This window comes from Myiozetetes cayanensis, unplaced genomic scaffold, assembly GCF_022539395.1.
Source record: "Myiozetetes cayanensis isolate MyiCay16 unplaced genomic scaffold, myiCay2020 scf5-8, whole genome shotgun sequence".
NCBI lineage: Eukaryota > Metazoa > Chordata > Aves > Passeriformes > Tyrannidae > Myiozetetes > Myiozetetes cayanensis.
In genome coordinates, this window is record NW_026087742.1 from 20,531,064 (window position 1) to 20,556,980 (window position 25,917).

The window sequence follows — 25,917 nt, forward strand, 5'->3', positions numbered from 1 at the left end:
GAAGGCTGGCTGTCCCTTAGAGGAGAAAATCTTTTAGCATTGAGCCTGTCAGCTGTGACCTCGGGCCAGCTCCTTTACCAGTTCGGAGATGGATCAGGAAGCTGTTGCATGTTGTCCCGAGGGTCTCTAAGTAGCACTCCATGCCCTTCCCAGCCCCGGACTGATTGTTCTTTCGACTCGGCACAAACCTCGTCGAGAAAAGCAAACAGAAGCCGAGTCCCATTTCCCGGAAGTAGAAAAGGGCAATTCCACCTCCCCGTCGGGGAATCGAACCCCGGTCTCCCGCGTGACAGGCGGGGATACTAACCACTATACTAACGAGGAGTGGGATGGCAGGGATTCGCCTTCCGCCACCATGCCGTGTGACCTCGCCTGTCACAGGTTCCTGGGCTGCGAGTGACGGCTGTCCCTGCGCCCGGGCGGCGTGGGGACAGGTCCCGCGTCGGCTCACGGTCGCTGTTCCCGCCTGACCGCCCACGTCAAGCTTCCCGTTGGGGGCCACCGCGTTCACTTCCGTGTTACCATCCGCCACTAAAATAAAATAAAAATACTCTGCTAAATCGGCCATCTCACGTTCAAGGGAGAAAACGAAATGGCCCGTACGGGGATCGAACCCGCGACCTTGGCGTTATTAGCACCACGCTCTAACCAACTGAGCTAACCGGCCCCTGTATGCCATGGGTCCTGACTGCGCGCACCTGAGGGACCCGCCGCGGGTGGAACGCTGTCGGGACCGGATTCGCGGCACGACTGCGATCGCTCTCGTTAAACTCCGCGTCGGCGGGTCATTCCAGAGCAGCACGGGCATTAATCGGGGCGACGAGACTTGCTAAAAAATGGGGACTTCAAGACCTTTCGTTTTTCACTACCCCCTCCCTCCTCCACTCCGCGGCCGCATCCCCCGGACGGACACGAACCTCCCGGCGCCGGGGGAAGCCCCATCGCAAAGAACCGCCTCCCTCCTTCCCTGCCTCGCACGCCGCGGGACGGGGTCCGGAGCAGCAGGAGCGGTGCCGGGGATAAAAGATAACACCACCTCCCCGTCGGGGAATCGAACCCCGGTCTCCCGCGTGACAGGCGGGGATACTCACCACTATACTAACGAGGAGCGCGATGGTGACCTCGGCCCTCCCAACGCACCTCAAGAGCCACCGCCGAGACCGCCAACATTGCGGGACTCCCGCCCGCCCCCGGCGCTCCAAGGCCTTCCCTAAAATTGCAATAACCAATCACAAGGAATATGCTGCACCAAGGAAGGACAGGCGCACTTCCCAAACCTTTGGGGAGCCCTGTTTTCCACTGTGGTGAATCCACCCGTCCTCAGAGGAAAGTGAACCCTTCCCCAGGTGATAAGTCAACTGGACAACTTGTAAAATCGAGACATTAAATAAAAAAATGTAGAAAATACGTAGGAATCAAATACCTATGAGTCAGTGAAAAAGTTGCAGAGGAAGAGGACATCACCAAATTCCAAGCCCTTTCCTTCACAAACTGTCAGTATGAGTGCTGAGCTGAACTCCTCAAGTATCCTCTTCTTTGCTGTTTCATTTGCCACTAACACCACCTATCATAAAATACATTAATAAAAAGCAGTAGGAAGTCAAAAAGAAGGCAAATATCTGCATAGAGAAAGCACATATAAATGTATCCTGAACTGCCTCAAAACCAGGCAACATTTAACAAAGACATTCCCACACTCTCCACAGAAAAGATCCCAAAGCTGCCCCTACAGCAACAAATATGTAGCATGAGGAGACAGTCACAGATACAGTGTAAGAAAATACGCAGTTAGTTAGGAAGAAATAGGAGACATCTGATTGGAAAAAGAGCAGAAAATCCCAGATGTGCACGAACAAGAAAGAAACAGAAACCCACACAATAACGGTTTCTAAATTGAAAAAGCATTATTTACCAGTGACATGTAGCGGCTTTAAATTGTAGGCAATCCACATAAAATAAATATTTGATTAGCTAAAGACCTAGAAGAATCTGTCAAAAGTCATATACCTAAAAAAGCAACCCTGACGTGCTCCAAATCCAACAGTGTTCTCCTTTTGTGGCCCCTCAGCAGCACTGCTGGGTCACTAAACCTGTGGGACTCCAAAACTGTAGGTTTTCCTCCATCAAAGAGACCACAGTCCTCAGGAAGCTGATCAAAAGTACTGAAGCAATACAACCACTCCAGAGGCCAGATAAAGAGTGCCTGTTGTAAGCAGAATATGGATTTTAAACTCTCTCTCATGCTTGCTCAAAAACACACTTCTAACAGATTTTGCTAGAATTTTGAGATCAAGGACTGTCATAAAAACATTAGTCAGAGAAGAGAGAAGCTGTAAAGTCTACTTTATGTTTCTGCTCTTGTGAGTAGACCTCACCTCACTGTAAACTAATTTCAGAACCACTGGGATAAGACCTTCTCCAAAGCAGATTGCTCAGTAAAGAAAGAGCATTTGCAAATTTGTATGCCAGAAGCCACAAGATATGATGAAACTGCAATAAAACAGTGCTTTCCAGTAATCTTGCATGCCACAGACAGATGAAATAACAGATGTAATCTAAAACCTTTGCTTTTTGCTGAGTTTTATCTCCCTGTGCAGTCTTTTGCTACATCTGTGCTCATCCTCATCCTCACTTAGTGCGACATAAGAAGAAATACTGAGTATTTGGGCATTATTTGTTCTGTTTCTAAAGAAATAACACTACTGAATTAAGTGTTGCCACTGCATTTGTCTCTGAAAGCTTTTAATGACCATGTGCAATGATTTGATGTATACAGAAATCCTGTAGTTACAGCTGTAAGTTGTTATCCTTCTGCCTCCTCCACTTGTGTGAGCCAGCTCCTTCATACGAGCTCGCTTTAGAGGGCCCTGAAAGCTGCTGGTCAGAGTAAGGTAGTCTGAAGGAACGCTGATCTGGAACATCATCTTTGGCACGCAGATCATCACCAGTGCTCATCTAAATGATGACAGACGGAGCAAAACGACACATGTGCATGTGAGAAATTGGCTATAAAGGTGCCCAAACATCGTGCGCACTTCTGTGCCACGTATCAGACGCCAGCTCCTGATCTGCAGGTTCCTGATTCCCCTACACTCTGTAACACTACAGGAAATAATAGTTTAAATTGTTATTTTTTCCCCTTTTTGGTACTTAATGGAAAACCGATTACACAGTGTCAAGTTTGCTGCCTTTTGAGCAGAGAAAACGCCAGCAGCTTTCCTTGGGAGATATGACTGGAAGTTCTGACTGCTGTAAACCACCCAAACCGTGCCCACATCACCAGATGGCGGACAACAGGTTGATGGTTCGGAGAGTTGGGGAGGGGTGGGTTTCCCATTCAGCCACACCCTTCAACTCCGCTCCGTGAAGCGGGGCTCCCCGCAAACCTCATGTTTATACCTGGCAGATCGCGGGCAGCAGGCAGCCACAAAAGCCTCTGTGGGGTCTCCCTTCGTGCCCGCTCCGTCCCGCCAGCGTGGCGGTTCCGTGAGGGCGCCCGGGCCCGCCGCCATTTCCCTCAGGCGGCTCCCGCCCTCGGGGCGGCCGCCGGGGACACAGCTCGCAGCGCGCTCCTCGTTAGTATAGTGGTGAGTATCCCCGCCTGTCACGCGGGAGACCGGGGTTCGATTCCCCGACGGGGAGGTGGCCTTGCCGTTTTGCCGCCGTCGCCTTTCCTCTCGTGGTTCCTGTCCGCCTCATCCCGTTCCCTCCCCACCGGGAACAGCCCCTGGAGGGGCGCGGCGGCGGAATGCTGCGGCGTCCGCGGCGGTGGCGCCGGGCGCTGAGCGGCCGTGATCGTATAGTGGTCAGTACTCTGCGTTGTGGCCGCAGCAACCTCGGTTCGAATCCGAGTCACGGCAAGAGTGGTTTTTTCCCTTTTTTTTTTTTTTTTTTTTTTTTTAAATTCTTCTCCTCCCCTCCCCCCTTTTTGCCGCCGTTGCTGCGGGAACTCAGCCGAGCCGAGTCGGGGTTGGTCCTCCCGGCCTCGGCTGCGGGTTGGGTGCGCCTGGGGCCCCTGCGCGGGAATGGTTTGTGACCAAAAACGCTCAACCGGCAAGAAATAATCAACGCTTAAAAAAAAAAAAACAAACAAACCAAAAAAAAAACCAAAAACAAAACCAACTGGCCCGTACGGGGATCGAACCCGCGACCTTGGCGTTATTAGCACCACGCTCTAACCAACTGAGCTAACCGGCCGTTGGGACCGTGATCTCCCCGCATCCATGGACAGCCTATCAGGGGCTGGCGCGCCTTTCCCGGCGTTCCCCGGCGGGGGCGGCGCCGTGGCAGGAACGCGCGAGGCAGGGACGGGATGAGGGCGCGAGGGGGCGGAGCCGCCTCCCGGGCGGGAAAGTGCGGGAAACCAAAACGGATGAAACATCCGGTAGTCGTGGCCGAGTGGTTAAGGCGATGGACTAGAAATCCATTGGGGTCTCCCCGCGCAGGTTCGAATCCTGCCGACTACGTAACATCTTTTTTTCTACTGCTTGTATATTCCCCCTCTGCTCCCCCGCTTCTGGTGCACCAAATCCGTAGGATTTTTTTTGTTTGTTTTCTTTTTTTTTAACGCGATACAGATTTTAACCAGCAATAAATACGGAAAAGGCGGGAATTAGGATTCGCTCCCCGAGAGCCCCAGCTCGGGGCGGGGACGCCCCTCTCCCACCGCGCCGGCAGGGGTGGAAGGAAGGGTCCCCCCCAGGAGCGCCTCCGCCCTTTTGGGCAGGGCGAGGCGGGACTGGCCGCGGCCCGCCCGGCGCCGTGGCTTAGCTGGTTAAAGCGCCTGTCTAGTAAACAGGAGATCCTGGGTTCGAATCCCAGCGGTGCCTGGGCTCTCCTTTTGGGGGAGATGCCGCCTGTCTCTGGCCGGGCTCCTTCGGGCCTCTGGCCAGCTCTGCCCCGTGCCAGGTGCCCGCAGCAGCCCAGCGCGGCCCGGGCGGCTCATGTCTGGGTATCGGAGATAAACGGGGTGCAAGGGGCCGATTCTTTTCGCCATTTCTCCCCGCAGAGGCGTCTCCGTGTAAGCAGCTGCCGACCCCTGGGGAGTTTTCTAGCGCCGATGTGGATCTCGGTCCGTTTCGTTTCAGACAGGAAAAGGGGCTGCCTCCCTGAAGCGGGGACCGCCCGTGACGTGTCAGCTCCTGGCACCGCCTGTCCTCCATCCCCTCCCTTCCTCCCTCTGGCCATCCTCTACTCCTAACTCACTCCCGCGGCTGATCAAACCAGAACTATAGCGGCGGCGGCTTTTACCCTGCTCTGCTCCCTGGATGACCATGACAAGGTCTGGGCGACAGCAAAAGGGCGACTTTATCTCCTCCTTCTGCTCCCCACGCCGATCGGCACAAAGAGGGCGGGGGAAGAAACAGCACCAGCGGCCCCCAGAAGGGAGACGGGCTCTAAAAGAAAATATGCCTGGCCCGTACGGGGATCGAACCCGCGACCTTGGCGTTATTAGCACCACGCTCTAACCAACTGAGCTAACCGGCCACGCTGGAGTTGCTGTAGGCAGCGCTCCCTGTCCCGGACTGCGGGCGGAGCGGCGGTCACCGCGACCTTTCCGGCCGCCGTGGAGCGGATCCCATTTCTCGGCGTCCGTGACGCCATCGCCCGCGCCGGACGGAGGCGCGGACACCACGCGTTGTCCGTGGCGCAGCTCCCTCCTCCGCTCGCCCACGCGGGTGGGCGCAGACACGGCGGCCCCTCCGCGCCCACCCGCGCTTGTCGGGGCCAGGCGACTCGCGCGTCAAAATGCACCGCCCGGAGCGCGGGCAAAAAGGGAAGCTGTCAGGAGTGGGATTCGAACCCACGCCTCCAGGGGAGACTGCGACCTGAACGCAGCGCCTTAGACCGCTCGGCCATCCTGACTGCTGGTTGCGTTCCTCGGCCGGCCCCACTCGGCTCTGCCGCTCCCACTTTCCCAGCCCCGGCCCGGCGACCCCCGCCCGATCCACGGGCACACGGAGCGATTACCCGCTTATCTTCCGGCACCTGAACGAGACAGGGAGCAGCAGCCAAAGGGGGCTGGCGGCTGTGGACAGGCCTAAGGAAGGGCAATGCCATGGCACCACAACACCCCGGCTCTGCCCTGCAGCCTCGGGCCTTTGCTCTGCACCCAGGCTGTGGATACGACCAGGGATACAGAAAAGGGAGATGGAAACAGAGAAGGTGCAATACTAATTAAAAAATTACTTGTCTAAAAATGTCACGCAGCTGCACACACCACTTTGATAAGAGAGAGAATACAAACCATTAATCAAGGACTTGCAAATTATCTGCTATTAACAAAATGTGACCATCTGCTAAGCAACAATAGTCTATCCATGAAAAGACTTGCATCAATGAAACCTTAGGCTATTAAATACGCAGAATAAATAAAACCAACAAAAACCCACAACAATCAGGAACTCAGGTTCTGTTTCATAGGAACATAACAGAAATCTAGCTCCCAGCTTGAATAAAAACTTGGAGCAGGATAGCAAAATGGTTCTTCAATTAGATATAAAAAGACCTTCTAAAGAACAAAAGAGAAGGTGAAGTATTTCTCTAAGTCCTTCCTTAATTTTGTTACAGATTCTAAAGTTTATAAAGTCTTCTTACAGCATTGTGCTCAAAAATTTTTTTTGCTTCCTTCACACCTACCAAACCTTATCACTCAACCTTCTCAACTCTCCTACCTCATGTTCATCTCTCTTGTTCTTGTTTCACTTACACCTGTGCATCTCCTGTGCTGAAAAGGAAAGTTTTCTAACTAAAAAGTATACATAAAAACCCAAGAAACCCATATATTTGTTTCAAATATTTATTTAAAAGTGTTTTAAAACAACAGCTTAACTTATAATTTTATTAACCTTTGGATACAACATCTAATTTTAGTTTTGAAACAAATTCTTGAACTGTTCTTCCCAGAAAAGTTAAAAAATGTAGTTATTTGTTTAAAGTAAATGACCACCTCAAAACAGGAGTCTTTTGTTGAAGTCTGCACCATTACTTGTAGGTATAAATTACTTTCTGTTGGGTATTGAAAAAGATAATTAGATGCCAAAGAGAATTTTGAGGTCAGCCAGAGTGAGCTTAGTGAGGGCCTCTCCTTTGCCTGACAGAACCTGCTGGGCGAGACCTTTCTTCCTCGTCTGGAGTTGCAGGATCTTTTCTTCTACTGTTCCTTCACAGACAAACCTAAAAAAAAAAAAAAAAAAAAAAAAAAAAAAAAAAAAAAAAAAAAAAAAGGGCGCCACATCATCTCAAGTGCATTCTTCTTCATGTCAGCATTATTTAAGTGCTTTCCCAGCAAATTCCCAAAGACTCATCTCACTTAGAGATTGACAATTACTCTGTTATGTGACTGACAAAATACACCTCTGAACAGAAACCAGCTGTCCTCATATCCAAATATTATAACCTTTCAAATATAAGCCTGATGCACTTAGGGCCTTGACTTTGGTCATCTGAAGCAGCAGTAATTCTGTGACAAAATCCTGAAATGACTGACTGATAACTGATGGCATCTACTTACCAAAATCATTGTACCCAAAGTAGCACTTTGGCTTCCAGTGTCTTTGAATGTGCTTTTACAATAAATAAGTAAGTTAGTCTTTTAGGTCTTAGTTATAGATGCTTTTTCTAAAAATTCACTTTGCCACTTAATAGAAGTGTTCTATATGATGTTATTAGTGATGCTAGAAAGGTCCAGGCTTAGGTGAAAAACCTCCACTGAATTAAGAAAAGAGGAAAGGTTAGGTGCCTGAATTATTCTCAGGAATGAACAGGACATTCCCACTAAACCACAGGCTGAAAAACAAGAAATCCCTGTTAGCTCTCAGGACAGCAACACACAGGCAAGTGCAACATAAAAAGGTTTTCATGTGTTCTATCTCAGTGCCCAGACCTCAATCCCACTGCCAGACCTTGTGTCTAGCTCTGAGTAAAGAAGGCAAGGCCTTGTCTCACTGACTAAAGCCAGACAGCACATGGGTAGCAGCTGCCTCATTTACTGCTAAGTAAAATCCTGACCTGTGTATCACAACGTCCTTCTTCTGCCCCACTCGGTATATGCGGTCACACGCCTGGTCCTCGAGAGCAGGATTCCTGCAAGGTAAAACAAATAATAATAATATAAAAAATATAGATGCCTCATTTTCCTGCCTGCAGTGCATCCTGCTTTCATCCTCTCTAGAGCTGAAACTGCTCCCAGGTTACCTTAGGTTTAGAGGCTCGCTGGCCAGTATTCACCCCTGGCTTTGGGTAGAAGAATGCTACAGCTCCTCACAAAGCCAGCTGTATGGCTTAGACCACTGGTCCATGTAGACCCATATTTCTGGCCAACAGTTTGTACTCAGAGAAAGCCCAGTAGCTGGTGAGGAAAGAGAGTGAAGCAGAAAGGCAAACCCCATTATTGAAAGAGGCCATCACTCAAGAATATTTGGATAAGAAATGGTTCCATTTGACAAAGCTATAGGGAATATTTGTTGGTATAACTTCCATATTGTGGAAACATCGCCTTAATGCTGCCACTCAGCAGCTGGTTTTGCAGTGAGGCACATTAGTTTGCTTTGTAAGTTCCCATGAGCAACACTGAGTTTAAAAAAACTGCCATTCTGACTTCGATGAGGGACAAAAAATATTAGGAGCTCAAACACACTATTTTCATAGACAATTATGTAAAACCCAAAGGTACCTTAGTTATGCCTAGTTAGTGACTATGCTCAACACAATTGATTTGTTTCAAGACAAAACTTCCTGTAGGCACGACTGTACCATTTTCACTATTGTAGGAAATTAGGGCAGGGACTGACTGCCAAGTCCCCAGTAACCTTTTGTGATACGGAGCTGCATATCTGCCTCTTTGGCTTTATTATTATCTCCTCTATTTTCTTACCCCTACAGAACTGTATTTCATTGGATTGACAAATTAGTGTCTTGGATGAAAGCTGTAGTAAAAACACTTTCCTACAACTAACACTAGTCCTTACACTCTCCTCCTATCCCCGTTGTATCAGACATCACAATACATGTGGTGAGAAAGAAAAGCAACGTGCCCAACATATACTCTCAGAGATGGAACTTTTGTTTCTTTTTACCAGTGCATGTCAAGGAGAAAGAGATGGTTTCCTCCAGTCAAGTTCAGGCCAACGCCTCCAGCCAGCAATGAGACCAACATTACCTTCAAAGGCCAAAAGAGAGTTAGGGAGCCCATTTCCAAAAAATGAATGCTTCATTTGAACACACTGAACATTCAGACAACCTTTGAACTAGCTTTGGAGTTTGATTTTAGTACAGAAGGTGGATGTCAAAAGGGGCTTAGTAGCAGCTGCTCCTGCCCATTATAAGATGTACATTTGTTTTTACAGCTCCCCCCTTCTCTGCTGACCTTGGCACGTAGAGGTCCAAACGATAGTGGTGCCAGCAAATGGAATCACCAAGTCAGCTATCACAGCTGCTCATAGCAGCAGCACTAGGGACTATGTCCTTGCCCTGATGGCATACCTGAGGCCCTTTAGGATTGCTATTGAACTCTTCTACCACATCCATTCTCTGTTTAGGATTGACAGAGCCGTCCACTGTTGCGTACTTGAGCCCCAGTCGCTGCAGGTGCACAGCCACAACTTTCAGCATACTCGTCCACTGGGAGACAACAACACTGGAGAGAGAGCAGGGAGCTTAGGACAAGGTCTGTGTTACTGTAACAGGTTGGTTACTGCACTGTCTCACCCAGGAGGAGACAACAATTCAGGCACTCTTCCCAATGGTAGACTGGGACCAAGCCCTTCCCAATTCAGAAACAGATTCACCTCTAGGTATAGTGGTAGAACCTGCTGTGGAAGGCTAATACCCAATGAACTTCAGACAAATTAAGTCTGTAACTTTCACCTCTGTCTTTGGATTTTACATTTCCACCTACCAATCACAATTCCAAGTCACAATGCTGAGCTTTTTCTGCAGTACACAAAAATCAATTGCAACACTGAACTTGGATTGATTGAGCCTCTCACTCATCAAGTCTTGGACTAAACAGTTTGTGAGGTAATAATTTGTTCAATAGCTTCTTGGAAGGGAACAAAAGCAATGTTGGTGTTCCCATTCTTATGATGGGGATGCATTTTGGAAAAGACTCTGGAAAAAAAGCTTTCTACATATGGTGCAACTCCGGAAATGTCCAACATGATGCCCCCTTCCAACCCACCCCCAACATAACAGAGGTGTCGCAGCTTCACAGCCACACACCTGTAAGAGCACTCTGCACTGTTCTACAAAAGCAAGCAGAAACCCCTGTATCGCTGCAGTCTGGTGCACAGCCAAGACAGGGAGAACCTGCTCAGTGAGAGTGGAGGACTTCAGCTGCACTACAGGCCCTCTGATCAGTGCATTCCTTTATCTCAAGCACGGTCAGGTTTAACCTCTACTTTATTCCTCCAGTTTTTTTGGGGTTGAGCTGTGGGTTGCAGAGCAGAGGACAAATATTTGTCAGCACAACCAAGTTATTTCCAATTCTGTTTTTGGAGAAGAGAGTCCTCCTGGGCCTCAAAGCCTGAGATTTCTCACATGTTCCCTTATGGTTACACTTACCTACATCTTAAATTCCCTTCTTTTGTCTTAGATTTTTTTTCTCAAAATCTGTGTTCAACTATTGCAGCACTGCTACCATTTTACCATACCAGGAGATTTGTATACCATTATTTAAAAGTATTTCTGCTGTTGTCAAGTAACACACTTCTCTAAATCACTATGACTAAAGGAGAGGACATGCTCACTAACCTTTTCTGAGGCTCTGAGTGACTCTGAATAGTTTTCAGTTCAGCCAAGAGGTGAGCTATCTGCAGGAAAGCAAAACAGAAGGTTAGTCTGCTTGCTCATAATCCAGTTCACAATTGGCTACCCTTAATGAAAATAGAAACCGATCAAAATAGCTTTTCAACTGGAATTTCTCTGTGCTCAGACTTTGAAGAGGTTTTAAGAGTCACTGGTAAGAACACTACCACCACAGAAAAGTGGGTCAAGAAATCAAATCATACAAACGTGTCTTATCGATTCCAATCTTTCTGTGAGAAGCCAAGTTATTGCCATCTCTCCTCTTGCTGCCATCCATTTTTTTCTAGCTTTTCACAAGCACCATGGTCTCACATGCAAGATTTTCTGAACTTCTGTGAATCCAGTGTTCAAGATTTTCACTGACAGTTTTCCAGCAGTCAGATTCTCACAGATTTACTAGAAGCACCCCTTAACACCTGAGAAGCTGGAGCCTTCCCACAAAGGGTTCAGAAGGCTATCAATCTACTCATCTGATTTCATCTAAATTGGCAACTTAGCCTGATCTGCAATTACCAAGGTGTGACAATTCATTAACAATTTAAAAGGCAAAGTGCTGAAATCTAAGCTTTTCAAGGAAGGTAAGAAAGCCACAAGCAGAATACCTTTGAGCTCTCCCTGGTGATTTCAAAGATATCTGTTTTAAAAGCTGTGCCATTGAGGTAGACTGTTGACTGGGAATCAGGAGTCTGGAGCTCAGACAGTGTCAAAGCACCAAGTTGCTCCTCAATGGAGAGGGAAAGGCCTTCACTGTTCAAGTTAACTTGATCCAGAGCCTGTGGGAAAGAAAGCAATATAATAAGGGATCACAGTCAAGGCTGAGATCAGATTCAGTACTGATCCAAGCCTGCACAATGTCTGCTGAGGACAGCGGGTTTGAAGGATGCTGTGCAATATAAAGACAAAAAGATTTAGGAACACTACTGGGTCGGACCAGCAGTACCTTTGGGCCCCTCCCCAAGAAGGGGCAGCATAAAGAAAGCATGTGAGCTTAGCCATTTTCTGTGGTTCAGTCTCCTCAGACTCCCTCTCCCACAGCATTTAACAACTGCAGGATGAAAGATGTTAGAAGATAAATTCCTGCCTGTTCTCTTAATAGGTGAATTTATTCTGCAGCTGCTTTATAAGATAGAGCCAAGAACTTCTGAAAGATTAATCTACTTCATGCAAGCAACTTCAATCAAAGCACTTACAGAGCTCTCCAAAACACAAGCCCTTAAAACAGGATACACTTTCAAGCACTTTTCAAGGCTAGGTTAAGACAGACTTCTTTCACATTAAAATTCTATTTGTTTTTTTAAAATCTAAATAAAGTATTTCCAGAGACACAGCTGCCCATATAAGTCATGCTAAGAGATGCAAGGGTGTTACAGTCTGTTCACTTACAGAAACACTCAAAATTCCCTACAAAAGACCTCACAATACAATACAACGCAATGCAATTACCACTTTCAGTAAGGAGAGATGGCAGCAGCACTGACGGAGCCTCAAGAGCATGGATAAGACATGGACAGTACTTGAGACCTGGGAGGCACTTTGTGAGCCTGCTAAAAATTCCTTTTGACTGACTCCAAACTCTTGTGCAACTGCAGAGGAAGGGAAGACAAAACATCAAGAGCTCTTGGAGCCATTTCCAAGCACTGCCCAGCCAACCTCCAGGAAGAGATTCATCAATAAGAGACGAGAATCAACAGTCAAGCAAACACCTGATTAAACACAGGAACCCATCAAACCCCACTTAAAAAAAATGAAAAAGACAACAAGACAAGTCAGAATACCTTATAACACTGACACCTATTGTCTGAGTAGTGAGACCTTTACTTCAGAAATAAATTTTAGACCCAAGGAAGTTAAAAGATTTTCCCAGAGATGCAACAGTGAGAACATACTTTTGGAATACTACAGTAGGCTTCTCTGTAACATCAGTGGATCATTATCCAAAGAATTTCTAAGTACTGACCCCACGTGGCCAGGTCTGTTCCCCCTTGTTAACTGGGCACTTAAGAGCCACTTCTGCAAATGTTTTCAGGGGAGGGTATGCTCAAACCTTTCTCAAATGGGTTACCACCAGCATACTCTCTGTCTTCATTTTTCTGCTCTTGTCTCTTTAGGTAGGATTGTAGTGTTGACCTACAAAACCAAGACAAAGACACTGGAATGTACAGCAGGAAAAAAAGGCAAGAATGCCCTGCGCTTAACAAGCAAGCTGATGATGCATTAAAAGGAAGGTTTCATTAATCATTCAGTCACAAAATGATCAGAAAAAAACCCCAGTTTTGTTTAACTTGAGTACGATCAAAACCAAGATCCATTCTGGAAATCACAAGAAGCAGCAAGTCTGATTATTGGAATACCTTGAGTATAAGGACACCTTTAAATGTATATTTAAAAGGAATGAAAACCCTTTACATTGACAGCATTAAAAGAAACCCTGGGAGAACACCATGTGATGCAGGCTAGCTTTACAATCATCTGGAGAGGCCAGCATAATTTCTGATTGCACAAGTATCACAGAGCAAAGATGACAATTCTCTCCTTTACAGGTGCTGGCACATCATCATTTGAGAACTACTGTTGCAATTCCAAGTCTTTGGCACTTGAAATCAATGAGATTAAGTGTAAGGCTAGAACACAAAGCTCATACAAGGCATGAATCTATGGAAAAAAAAGAAATTAATCAGTTTTGCCTACTATCAGTACAAGCAATGTATTTTCAAACATACTTGTCAGATATGTCAGAAAGGGAAAAAATTAATAGGAGTTTGTCCAAAAACTCTTCTCATCTGAAATAAGTTTCTTTTCTTGATTTTCACACCAGTAAGAAACAAACCCACAAAATACAGTATCTCTACCCACATTCATACCTGGATCTTGCAAAGAGCACATTGTACACAGACTGCTCCTCTGCTGATAGTTTTAACTGATGCAACTGTGTGCTACGCTGGGGCAGAGTTACCTGAGGTACAAATTCACAGGATCAGATGTGTATAGGGCAAAAATCTTAGAGTATCACAAATATCAGCAAAGATCTAACACACCATTCTAAGTCTCAGAACACAGCTGTTTATTCTTTAAAGCTATGTGTGTATTAATGCAACTATGACACAACATAGACACTCACAAAACTCCAAGTAGCCTGGTTAACACTCAAGATAAAAATTTTTATTCCACGTCATCCAAGAACAGGAGGCATGGACTGCTCTGAAACTACCACGGAGGGATTAATTTTTTGCATTGTAAAAGTAGCTTCTCATTTCCCCATTCAGAATCAGACAGTACTCCAAAACTACACCTTTTAAAGGCTTACAGACACACCAGTGACCTCAGTTGAATAGACTATTTGTAAATAGTCTCCAGCACACACCAGGTCCATCTGACAGGTAGCAGCTTTGATTCTCAGAGGTCTAGTTCAGCAGCCTAGGCTAACCTTCCACTTCAGTGGCCATCTACTTGCAATTACCTGACATGTTCTTATCTGCATGCAATTTATAACAAAGGTTTAGTTACTGTGTATATTTCTGCCTTCTGGATAAGCAACTAAAGCATTCCACAGGTATTTGCTGCTCTTGCTCAAGAGGTTGCAGTAGACAGGAAAACCCACCCGTTAACAAATTTATGCAGGTAAATAAGCAGACATGAGTGTCTGTATAGTTGTGTAGGGTGAAGTTCTTACCAAGGGCTTGCCAGTGGAATCCAGCTGGTTCTTAGTTCTCTGCAGTAAGAGGCTCCTGGTTAAGAGGCTTAGCCTCTCGGCTCCCTTCTTCGTGTTGTTGTCTACCTGGTACTTCCACACTTTGTACTCATCAAAAGGAGGGCAACGTAGAAACCTATGACAGGAAGGAAGGAGACTTCATACTAAGGGAAGAAGAGTTCAGTTACTCTTGAGTGACCAGAACCAAATCCCTTCCTATCCAAAACAAACCATATCCAAATGCTGTAACTGCATAACCAAGGAGCAGTAAAACACTTCCGGTGTAATGGTGGTGAAAATTTGTTCGCTGAAAATTCTTGCCATCACTAACAGTGTAATCACCTCCTTCTGATGCTGTAGCCATCACTTCCTCTTAGCCCATTATGTCTCAAGCATCAACAGCAAATGAAGGACATCAAGGTGCAGAGGCACTTGCCAAAAACATATTCATTTGTTATTTCAAAATACCAAGCTTCTTACTTGAAAATTAATTTCAGTCCAAGACCACTTGTAATCTTTCCCCTCTCAGTGACGAAGAGCATCTGTTTATCATTTGCTCAGAGAAGCCAAAGTTTTCACCCTTTCCTCTTGTAGCACAACACTCTAAGAAAGTCCTCCCAGGCTGCCCTGGTAGCAACAAGGATTAACTCAGAAAACTTCTTTTCATTACAGTTGGTTGTGTGAATATTCATCTTAGAGACATAGATCTGAGGTAATTTCCCCTTTGTCCTCCCTGGAAGGAGAAGAGCTACACAAGCACAAAAACAACAGCAGACACATGGTCAGCCTTGTGCCTCAGCCACAACCTTTGCAATTCAGCGCCTGAGCTGTTAATATAACTGGTCTCACTACTCCACACATCTCAGAAGCATCTCAAACTTAGAAACAACTTCAGCCTTTCATCAGAGAAGGATTAGTAAGATCAGGGCCCTGTCCCTGTGGTCACGTGCAGCCACGAGCAGCTCACCTCAGCAGGGAGTACATGTCCAGCAAGTTGTTCTGTATCGGCGTCCCGGTGACGGCCCACCTGGCACTGGCTCTCAGCTTGCACACAGCTATGGAGGTTTGGGACCTTGGGTTTTTAATACTGTGAGCTTCATCCAGTATAAGTCGAGCCCAAGCTACCCTGAGCAGGGGGGAACAGGGAGATGACCCACTCTGAAAGAAAAAGCAGGCTATTTATAACCTAGAGCAGTAACCTTGCTAGGCTCTCCAAAGAGCCACAAGCAAACATATTTTTCCAGCAAGAAGCCTTTTCCTGATGTTAGTCAGCAGTAATTTGTGTTCTAATTGTCAGATAAGAAATGGTGTCCAAAAATCATCTCTTTAAAGCTTCCATACACTTTATAAGCTGAAGATTATAACATATTGGCCTGTTCCTAATAAAAATTTCTAATATTTTGCTGGTTTTCTTGCTTTTTACATCACTTCTAGCTTCCACAGAGGCATTCCATATCAGTTTCTCTAGGCAGAGACCAAGGACCACATATAATTATTCTGATCTCTCAACAGTTTTATAGATGCCGCCTAGAAGTTTCAGGAAATACAAAGTCCTGTTTCGTTTAAGAGGAGCTACATCTAGATCTGTATACAGAGGTAGGAGACAGCAATATCCACACCAGCAAGGGGAATCCTCTATGCTGTGTAGTCATTTCAGTTAGCATTCAGCAAGCACTTAATTATTTTCACGGCCTAGCAAGCACACTGCTCTTTCTTCAAGGCAGCACATCAGCTGCCTCAGTCTCGGTTCAGACTGACCCAGAGCCTGAGCAAAAGAGGTTTCTGGTAGATTAAAGTGACATCAGTGCTTCAAGCAACAAAGAACATCAAATGGGAGATTCCAGTGCTCGTTCTCCTCAAAAGGAAGAGTACAAGATTCATCACTGCGTTCTTAAAATCATTTTTTAAGACACTGCCATTGTATTCAATGTAAGCTATTCTGTAATTATACAGAACAGATTCACTGTGAGTATTGGTCGACATCACCTTTCTGCACTTCACAGCACTTTCATCACTTTATTTTTATTGTGCAAACTCAACAGGGGGCTATGGAAAAGAAATATTTAAGCTGCTGCTCACTGTAGCACATATTAGGTGTTACTTGAAGCAATAATGGCCTTGGAACACCTCAGAAGAACAAAACCTTAAGGCAATTCCCTATCAACAGTTTGGCTTCTCACCTCCACATCATGGTCCTCAGCAGGGACTTCCCCCTCCTCTTTGCTTGTGGGAACCTCCTTGGAGAGAAGGCTGTAGGTTGTGACAACAACATCATATCCAGAAAGCCTTAACAAAGGGAAAGTAGTAATCAGGAGCAAGAACAAATGAGGAATTCCTTTTGCAAGACAGACACAATGCATGCTGAAGGATACATTTAAGAACAACACAGTTCTCCAGGGGCTGAAATGCTGAGTTCTACAGAAAACTGAGCTTGGCAGCAGTCAAACAGGAAGGATGCATTGTCCCCATTTTATACTTACTGAAAGTAGACGCAGCAAGCTCAAGGTGACAGTAAAAGCCAGTGGTACAGAATGCACACCACATGAGATGAACCCTGCTTAGAAATACTGCACCTAGAAATACTGCTCAGCGTGAAGAGGTGTAGAAAATTTTGTGATCTATACACAGAGCTCATTAAAAAAAACCCCAACAACCACAAAACACAAGCATGGGAGAAATTGCCACTGATGATCTGTGCAAGCAAGAGACATTTTAGAGAATATACACCCTTTTTTCCTACCAGAAGGAACAACAGCCTCCACCAGAACCACTCAGTATGGGTACAGGCCAGTAATGTTTTGCTAGATACACCTTGACAGCAGACATCAGCCTTCAAGCTCCTCCATGTTTCCACACTTCACATTCTTTCATCATTCTACAGCCACTGAATTTCAGCTTGGATAAACACAATCTCTTGCTACACAGTATTTTACTTTTCTTGGTCACATTCATGGTTTAGCACTTACGCCTCTGCATGCTTATCTCTGTTTGGCCCATGGTACAAATAGACCCTCAGTTTGCCAAAGGCAACACGTCTGTCAATCTCTTTCTTCCAGTGATGGATCAAGGATGCAGGACAAATGATTAAAGTGCCATGGGAAGGGATAACAGTGGAATCTGAAAGGAAATATTGCAGACAGGTTTCAATGTCTTCACCTCAGACTAGAACAAAGACAGAAGTTTTGGAAATTCACAACAATTAAGAAAGCTGGTCCACTCTTCCTGTGAGCAGTTTGTGGACATCTCTACATTACACTCTTGAGGACTGTTAGTTCTGGGTGGGAAAAAAATCTATTTAAACACTAAAGCATCACTTCCTGTCTGCTCAGTTATGCTATATACCTGTGCACTTCCTCTGGATAAGCCTGAAAGGTTAGAATACAGGAACTAACTCTAATACCTACTGAGAACACAGTACCAAGTAAATTCTTCTTTGCTATTCTAGAAGACTGAAATGTTACCATTTTGAACCACACAGGAAGAACACATCCACACAGTCAGTAAACTTGGCAATACAAGAAAAAGTAGTCCAGCCAGTCTCATGAGGATGCAGACAGTAACAGGTTGTGGACACAGAAACAGTACTCTTTAAAAACTCTAACAGCCCTAATGTCTATGGATAAGATAAAAGTAATCTTGGGGGTGAGAGGAAAAGAAAAAAGATCAGTCACAGGGAGCTGAGTAGTGACTATGTTAAGTCCTTATGAAAACTATGCATATGTTTGCTTATGTTTAAAAAACTGTGAAATTTTTTTCAAAAGAGCATATGCTGGCTTTAATTGGTTCAGTAAAATAGTCAGTAAAAAAATAAATCCCAAACCAATATAAAGTAATGAATATAAAATATTTATTATAAATTATAACATTATAAGTTCATTTACATTATTCAGTATAAAAACTGTACCATTTTTGGATAGCCATACATCTAAGGTCTCCTTTCTTTTCTCTGTCTTCAGCTGTTTCTGGGCCAGAATGAGAGCAATCATCGTTAGAGTCTTCCCTAAGCCCATGTCATCCGCTGCAAAGAGACACACAAAAGTTGTGATGGGCTGCAGAAATGAGCCCCCTTAGCTCAGATCTACACTGAGGGTAAATACTACAACAGAAATTGCCCTGGGGAACCCAGAAAATAAAAAACACACGTATGAAAATTTCAGGGTATGTTCTGTAATTGTTAATAGCTGTAATTGGTAAGAGGGAAAAGAAAAACAAGCCCTTTCAACATGCCTACAAAATAATTAGTTATTGGCCTCCAAGGAAGTTACATGCAAAACTGCTGCTGCCATAAATCTGCCCCCCAAAATCCACTTTCCTGTTCTGTTGCTTACCCAGAATTCCTCCACACGGCCTCTGACTCTCTCTCCAGAGTAGCCAGGCGAGTGCCTGCTTTTGGTGCAGCAGCAGTGGAACCTGAGAGGGCGAGACAGAGGATTTGAAGGAAACACCTTGCAAAATTCAGACACTTCTGCTTCCTGTACCAATCATCCTGTTGAACTGTTCCACTGTCTTACTAGAAGGAGTTTACACGCCTGTTCTTTTTCCACATGGACTGGGATATCCAAGGTAAGCAACTCCTGCAGACAGGAGGTCAGCAGTAGCACAGATGACTCTTCCTAACGCTTCATGGACAAACTAATCCAGTGCCTCACAGTGCTCTGAGAGAGCAGGTGGAAAATCCACCCAAGACTACCTTGCTCACAACAGGTATCACTGTCAAGGAAAGGCATTGAGAACACTTCCCCTTTTCCCACCAAGTCCAAGACCCCTACAGACTCTTAAAACAGGAAGAGGGACTACGTACTACCATCACAAAACATTAAATGGCCTTCCCCACTACCTGAGAGGTCACAAGATGGTGTGACAAGTGACACAACATATATGCATCAACACATCATCTTTTAGAGGCACGTGCCTTCCAATGCCTTGCATATAACCTCAAATATGGGCTCTGCATCACCTGACAGATCAGGAGCTGCTCTCTGGCAGATCAGAACATCTGTGGCACTGAATGAAGTCAGTCACCTGCAACGCTTTTTTGAAAGACCATTTCTTGTAACTCACCAGGAAAAAAGAACAATAAGGTTCTCGGCCTGTTCCTCATGCCTCTTTTCTGCCAGTCACGTACAAACAGAAGGTTGTGGGTTGGTTGCTTTGTCTGAGGCCCTGCTACTTCATTCAAGCTCTAAGTGTTCTGAAGGCACCACAGCAAGAGGGCAGAACACCACTACTGGCAATATAAAGCAACACCCATGGGTGGAATGTAATTAGAGTATCTCCTTCCAGCGTGATGAAGACTGCAAACTACGTCAGAGTGGAAAGGAAGGGATGCTCTAGGGTATCACTCAGAGGTTATGCTTCATTCATCAGCATGACAGCTTCCACCCTTGCCAACCCACCTTCAATCCAGGGGGATCTTCAGCTACTGTCTGCTCTGTCGGACAGGATTCTAGAGATTTGTGAAGCTGATTAATAGCCTCACATGTGGCACTGTGTACAGCCCTGAGTCGGTCTTGTGTCATTCTTCCCCCATATAGATTCTGCATACCGAAGCTCACTGCAAAGATACAGTATTAGGCATAAGATGTGTTTACAAAGATAACTTTCCCAAGCAGTATCTTTCACCTCAGAGACTGACCTCAGCAGCTACAGATGCCTGGGGGGTGATATTCAACTCACAGTAACAAAAAAGGTCGAGTACTCTCACATATGTCCACAAATTGCAGGATTATTTCAGAAGTAGTACTTAACAGTGTTCTCTTTATTGAAAAAAATCTTTCTATACTTACTTCCAAAACTCTGGCCACAATATTCACTGGAACCCAAAGTAACAGCAGCAGAAGGGTGACTGTGTGAGCCTGAGGAAGTGCTTGCTGTAGGATCCTGGAGCGGGAGTGGTGTTATCAACTTTGTACCACCTGGCCTGTCACATGAGTTAGGCAAGGATTCTTCACGGCAGCTGCTGCTTGTGCTATCCTGTCCTTAAGGAGAAAGGAATCACAGTCTACAAAGGTTTCATAGTGAACCTCAGAGCCTTGTACTAGAGCCCAGAGAAGAGCCTTTGTTTTGCTCAATAGTCTGCTTGCAAAATATTAAGTGGTCACACCAATTCAACAGCAGGTCACCACATCACCTGAGCCACTACAAATGCTAACATGCATGCTCTTAGTCTGCTCCTACGTGACAGGCAATGAGCTCAGCTCCAGCCTCAATACATGGTTTTCTAGCAACACAGTGAACTCTGCAACTGTGATCAGATTAGTGCAAACACGAGGTCAGTTTTGCACACTGTTCCCAGACAATTTATTAATTTTGAAGACATCTTTCTTGTCAATAGTTTGGACACATAAAACTATCAAAACTTCCAAGAACGAATGGGCCAAGAACTTGTGAGCTTCTCTCTCCTTCACAGAAAGGTCTATCTTGCTTAAAACCAGATATGGTATAAGGCAGTGTGGCTGCTTTGTTGTGTTGTAGCTTGTGAGCTCCTGCTTCCTTGCCAGAGATTTTCAGTTTCCAGAGCTGTCAAACTGGATGTTTTCATCAACAACACAACTGATACTGTGATCACAAAGTAACTCTCCTGTTGAGGTGATTGTAGAGGTAACTCAGCAAAATGCTTCTCTCTTGCACAGGCGATTAATACTAGTTAATAGAATTTGGAAATCACTTCATAGGAATGGCAAACTGGAAGCTCCTTATTTTGTATCTGCTACCTGAAAATCCAGACACAACAACATGCATAAACAGCATGGTTCCACACTGCAACAGAGGAAGTTAACACTTCATTGCCACTGTCTAGTAGAGACACCTGTCTCAATCATGTAGCCAAAGCTGGAAGGAAAACCAGCCCTGGATCCTAATTCTGGGAAGAAACTCCCTTGAGAAGCCACCACGCTTCACAGGAAACATTAGAGTTGTTCCATTCATCTGCTCCCAAACTCATACTTTACAATTTAACACTTTTCATCTTCAGTGAATCTCAACAGACAAACCACATGCAAGTTTATACTATATTTCCTCAATATTAACAACTGTTGTAAGACAAGCTGTTTCATAAAGTTCTGGAGCAAAAAAATTGTAGCCCTACCTTTTTCATTAGTATCTGCTGTCGAAATGTTAAGAGCACTGAGTGCAGCTTCCAAATCCTGCACTTGCTTTAATAACCTTTCTCCTTTATCTGGCAGCAGTTGAATGTTCACTCTAGCCAGTGTACTCTGCAAAACAAGAAAGAAACCAAAACCTGAATGTGGTTACCAAGCTCTCTGCCAACACAGAACAATCAGGTCAGAAGTTTAAAAACACTAATCTTATGCCATATTAACTTATATTTTGATACTGTTCTGCAATCTCCAAAAGCTTTCAAGTGCCATTCAATGCAATTAAGTAGTCTTTTAGCAGAAAATAAACTAACACTTAATGTTGTTTAGAAAAGATGGAAGGACACAGGGCATCCCTATTTTTATGAAACTGGTATTCAAGTGACTTGGACAATCTTAACATCTCTCTAAGAACCCAACGTTTAACCTACTTGCTTGTTTCTTTCTACACTAGCACAAAAAATTGTTCTGACTTTCTTTTGAGGCTCTGTTCTGTAGTCTAGGCAAATGGGGGTAATAAAAATTATAGAACATAGTTATTGGCAACTATTAAAAAACCCCAAACAGATAGTTTTATTTCATCTTCATGTGAGTTTTTGTAGCTAGATCAGTCTTACTACACAAGGCCAAGAGACACCACCAGAAACAGCCGGGTTATTTAAAAAGGTTAAGTTGGCTGTGCACTAATGCATCTTATGCAAATTGCTTTCAGGGTAAAAGACAAGCACAACCTCAGGTAGGTCAAAACTGAGCATTCCCAAATACAGAAAGTTGTATTACCTTAGGGGTAAGTTGTCTTCTATCTGCTTAATACAACTAGTCTGTGCATAGGCTGAATTCCCTCCCTTGCCCCATCTTCCTAAACCATTTTTTGAGTTTCTGCTGTGAGGTGATACCGTATTCTGATGCCTGTCATGAGTAAGGGAAGTCACCCTGAACACAAAACAATTAAACCCCCAAATAAATAAGTGCAATAAATGACCTTTTTCTGATTCAGCTGGACTACAAGATGGTTATGAAGCTCTTTACGGTCCTGGGGTCTTTCCACGTGATGTGATGCTATTGCTCCTGGTAAAGATGCCCCCTGCACACTCTTTCCTGAAGGAATCTCCACTGTTTTCCCAGGTTTACTTTTACCTGACGAGGAATGAACAAATTGTACTTCATCACTGTCACTGCCAGAGGCTTCACCAGCAGGCTGTGGCAGCCCTGGCCTGATTTGTGCCTCGGGCAGCGCTGCCTCTGCTCCTCCTGCCAGAGCAGCACGCTGGGAAGGTGGCACTGCTGGAGAAATAGCATCTTCTTTAGGCATCATTTTAGGTTTCATATCTTTAGGTTTCATTTCTGCATTTTTCTGACCAGTGACACCTTTCTCTCTCATTTCTTTATCCCTACAGATTTTTAAGCTTTTTTCTTCCAGTTGCTTGTCCTCTGGTGGCTTAGTACTTGTATTTTGCTTTTCAAGATTTAGTGAAAAGAGTTTTGATCTTGCGCCTGGCTCTTTGTCCGCACATTCAGAAGACTTCTTGGATTCCCTGCCACTGCCACCATATTTCTTTTCCTCCCAAACAGTATTTTTCCCTTTCCTGGTCTCAGAAAGGCCAAGTTCAGATTCAGACACCGTAGTTTCCTGAAGTTCAGGATCACTTGTACTTCCTGTGGATGGTTTCTTTTTAGTTTTCAGCCCTTCTACAGGTTGTGTCTCTATTGAGGAATCAGAGGTTGATTCCTCTTCTTTACGTGACACCAGCATGCTCTCCTTCTCTGCTTTTACGCCTTTTGCTTTACTTTCCTCCCTGTTTCCTTGGTTCATTTGTTTCCAGACTGATGGTGCACAACTCTTGTCAAGCACTTTGAATGGATTTCTTTGGCTGGTGGGATTGGAGAGGGGTGCTGTGTTGGGCTGGGATTCTAAAGCTTTTGACACTTTGGTAGCTTTTGGATCCTGCAACACATAAAGGTGAGTAAATGCTGACATACAACTTATTAAAGCCTGTTAACAACACACAGAACCTAATCATCTCAAGCAAGCCTTCATCCTCTACAAAGATCATCTTTCCTATTATTTTAATAGAATCAGGATAAACATTTTACAAGAAAGTCAAAACAAAACTACTGGGTTTCTGCTTTCTTTGCCATTCCCATGTTTTTTAGGGATCAAGTCCCAAGAGCACCATCCTTGAGAAAAGAGCCAGAGATCAAGTCTAGGTTTCTTTTAAGACTGGAGAACATTGAGCACTTCACATAATTTAGGAGAAAGAGAAGTCTCATCTATAGGACAGAAGTCTGATACACTTTTCAGCTAGAAAATATAAAATCTCCCACTAAATAGTCTCAGAGGTGATGACTGGATAAGGAATGAAAAGTCATGTTGGAATAACAGTACAAACAAAACAGTCATACCTGCCATGGGACGCTTCCACACCATTTCTTCCCATTCAACTTACTTTTAAGGCATCGGTAAAACAACCTACCAAAGATTAAAACAAGATTTGAACCACAGGAACCACTAAAGAAGCTCTAAGCATTCTTTAAAAAGTACTTTGCACAAGAAACATCACAAAAAAGTTCTCTTAATCTGTACCTTCAAACTTTTGGATAACAAAAGACCATGAACATTGGCAACAAAGCTTTTTACAAGAGCACTGTTCTCTGGATAAGGATTCCTAGGGCGTTGGGTTTACTTTGTTGTGATTTGTTTGTTTGTTTGTTTTTAGCAATAAAAAAGTAACTGCTCAGGCAAAAATATTATGTAAGTTCAGAGCATCAGAAGAATCCTATGATCTCAAGATGTAATTACACTGCACAGGCCACCTCATCTTAAAGCAACTAAGAAAAACTTTGGATGTGACTTCTTTTTCTTAACTGGCAGCCAACCAGGAGTGCTGCAAACTTTATCAGAATTAAAATTGGTGAATCTGATGCAACCATCGTGAGTTCTGGATGAACTCAACCACAGAGCCACGTTCAACTCTGTTAAAAGCAAACATTAGCTGTTGACTCAGGTTTTTGTCATTGGATATAAATGCTAATAACAGTGGCAAACACGCTAAGTGAAGGCCTCAAGGCTGGATGAGTCTTTTCAATTCTAGAAGGAAACTACAAGTCAGCTGCCATCAAACAATTCCAAATGCTCCAACCTGTACAACAAACCCTCCTTTCCACTTTGAAAGTCTGCCAGTTCAAGACTTTCACTTGTTCACAAATAATGAAGAGAGTCAACAGCCTCTTCATTTTTAAGAGGTAGCATTCTAAGTCTTCAAATATGGCATAAAAATGAGATGTTTTAAGAACAGCCCTTCTTCCCCCACAGGACACAGGTACAGCTTGTGTGGATGTTGAAGCCTCATTACAGAAAAACTACTAAACCACAGGATTCAAGTTTTCTGCCCTGTAACTGCAAAACCCAAAGCATCATTAGTCAGAAGCAGTTTAAGAAGGTTATTTTAGGCACTGAACATAACACAAAGATGGAAAAAGGAATGTAGGTTTTACCTGTTTTAAGGCGGATATCCAGCTTTTAAAAAAATCGAGGAACTTACTGGTATTCATCTCTGTCCTGCTGCTGGACCAGGACCTGCAGCTCCACCACGCATCCCTCGTGGATCAAGCAGTGAGAAGCAGGGACACTGAAAGGAGGAAAGGACAAGCGGAAGAATACAGACGAGACGGGGAACAGCCACGGCAAAACAAAACTATCACGTGGGACCAAACAAAGACTACGTGAGTCAGACAGCGCTGACACGGCACCGAGCTTCCCTGAGGGCAGCCGCGGGTGCCCCGTGTCCCTCGTCCCACCGCCCCGTCCACTTACGGCGCCGGCAGGACGAAGCCGCACTTCGCGGAGCCCCGCTCCCCGCACACGTAGAAGCTCTTCCCCTTGTTTGGGCCATCGCGGACGCCCGTCTTCAGGAAGCAAAGGGACCCTGGGGGGCGGGGAAGCGCGGAACTGGTCAGACCGAGACCGGGACCGGGACCCCCTCACACCCCCCCCCCCGTGCCGCCCCTCACCGTGCTCTGCGCACGGCACAGCCTCCATGGCCAGGGACACCGCCGCGCCCGCGCTTCGAAACAGCCAATCCCGCCCCGCGCCTGCGCGCCGACCAATCGGCGCGGGGCAAGGCGGGCGGTGCGCAGCCAATCGCCGCAGCGCTGTGTGCTCCCTGTGCCCCGCCCACCGCGCGCCCGTGGGCGGGGAAAGGAGGGTAGAGCGACAGGAAGGGGGCGTGGCCAGCAGGAGGGGGTGTGGCTAACGGGGCGCGGAAAGACTCGGGCACCGCCCCGGGATCGGGATCACGTCCAGCTTCCAAAACCTGCCCCAGCACC

At 45.4% G+C, this 25,917-nt stretch overlaps 1 protein-coding gene and 7 non-coding genes across 8 annotated transcripts; 3 read left to right on the top strand and 5 right to left on the bottom strand.

Annotated features, from left to right (window-relative positions):
* Positions 1 to 593: 593 nt before the first annotated feature.
* On the bottom strand, positions 594 to 667 carry TRNAI-AAU (transfer RNA isoleucine (anticodon AAU)). Its single transcript has one exon. It is a non-coding gene; the product is annotated as a tRNA-Ile (tRNA).
* Positions 668 to 3,788: 3,121 nt separating this feature from the next.
* Positions 3,789 to 3,860, top strand: TRNAH-GUG (transfer RNA histidin (anticodon GUG)). Its single transcript has one exon. It is a non-coding gene; the product is annotated as a tRNA-His (tRNA).
* Positions 3,861 to 4,123: 263 nt separating this feature from the next.
* Positions 4,124 to 4,197, bottom strand: TRNAI-AAU (transfer RNA isoleucine (anticodon AAU)). The gene has a single exon. It is a non-coding gene; the product is annotated as a tRNA-Ile (tRNA).
* A 187-nt stretch (positions 4,198 to 4,384) lies between these two features.
* TRNAS-AGA (transfer RNA serine (anticodon AGA)) lies at positions 4,385 to 4,466 on the top strand. The gene has a single exon. It is a non-coding gene; the product is annotated as a tRNA-Ser (tRNA).
* Positions 4,467 to 4,755: 289 nt separating this feature from the next.
* Positions 4,756 to 4,829, top strand: TRNAT-AGU (transfer RNA threonine (anticodon AGU)). Its single transcript has one exon. It is a non-coding gene; the product is annotated as a tRNA-Thr (tRNA).
* Positions 4,830 to 5,413: 584 nt separating this feature from the next.
* On the bottom strand, positions 5,414 to 5,487 carry TRNAI-AAU (transfer RNA isoleucine (anticodon AAU)). Its single transcript has one exon. It is a non-coding gene; the product is annotated as a tRNA-Ile (tRNA).
* A 295-nt stretch (positions 5,488 to 5,782) lies between these two features.
* Positions 5,783 to 5,865, bottom strand: TRNAL-CAG (transfer RNA leucine (anticodon CAG)). The gene has a single exon. It is a non-coding gene; the product is annotated as a tRNA-Leu (tRNA).
* A 945-nt stretch (positions 5,866 to 6,810) lies between these two features.
* TTF2 (transcription termination factor 2) lies at positions 6,811 to 25,630 on the bottom strand. Its single transcript, XM_050333691.1, is given in 23 exon segments — positions 6,811 to 7,176; positions 8,011 to 8,085; positions 9,078 to 9,160; positions 9,484 to 9,637; positions 10,753 to 10,811; positions 11,409 to 11,579; positions 12,250 to 12,389; positions 12,851 to 12,933; positions 13,668 to 13,759; positions 14,477 to 14,630; positions 15,462 to 15,652; positions 16,675 to 16,780; positions 17,461 to 17,611; positions 18,399 to 18,512; positions 18,823 to 18,904; positions 19,891 to 20,048; positions 20,281 to 20,472; positions 21,582 to 21,708; positions 22,574 to 23,536; positions 23,995 to 24,061; positions 25,134 to 25,220; positions 25,406 to 25,558; positions 25,560 to 25,630. Coding segments are annotated over 23 exon segments (3,618 nt in total). The 3' UTR covers positions 6,811 to 7,031.
* Positions 25,631 to 25,917: the final 287 nt, after the last annotated feature.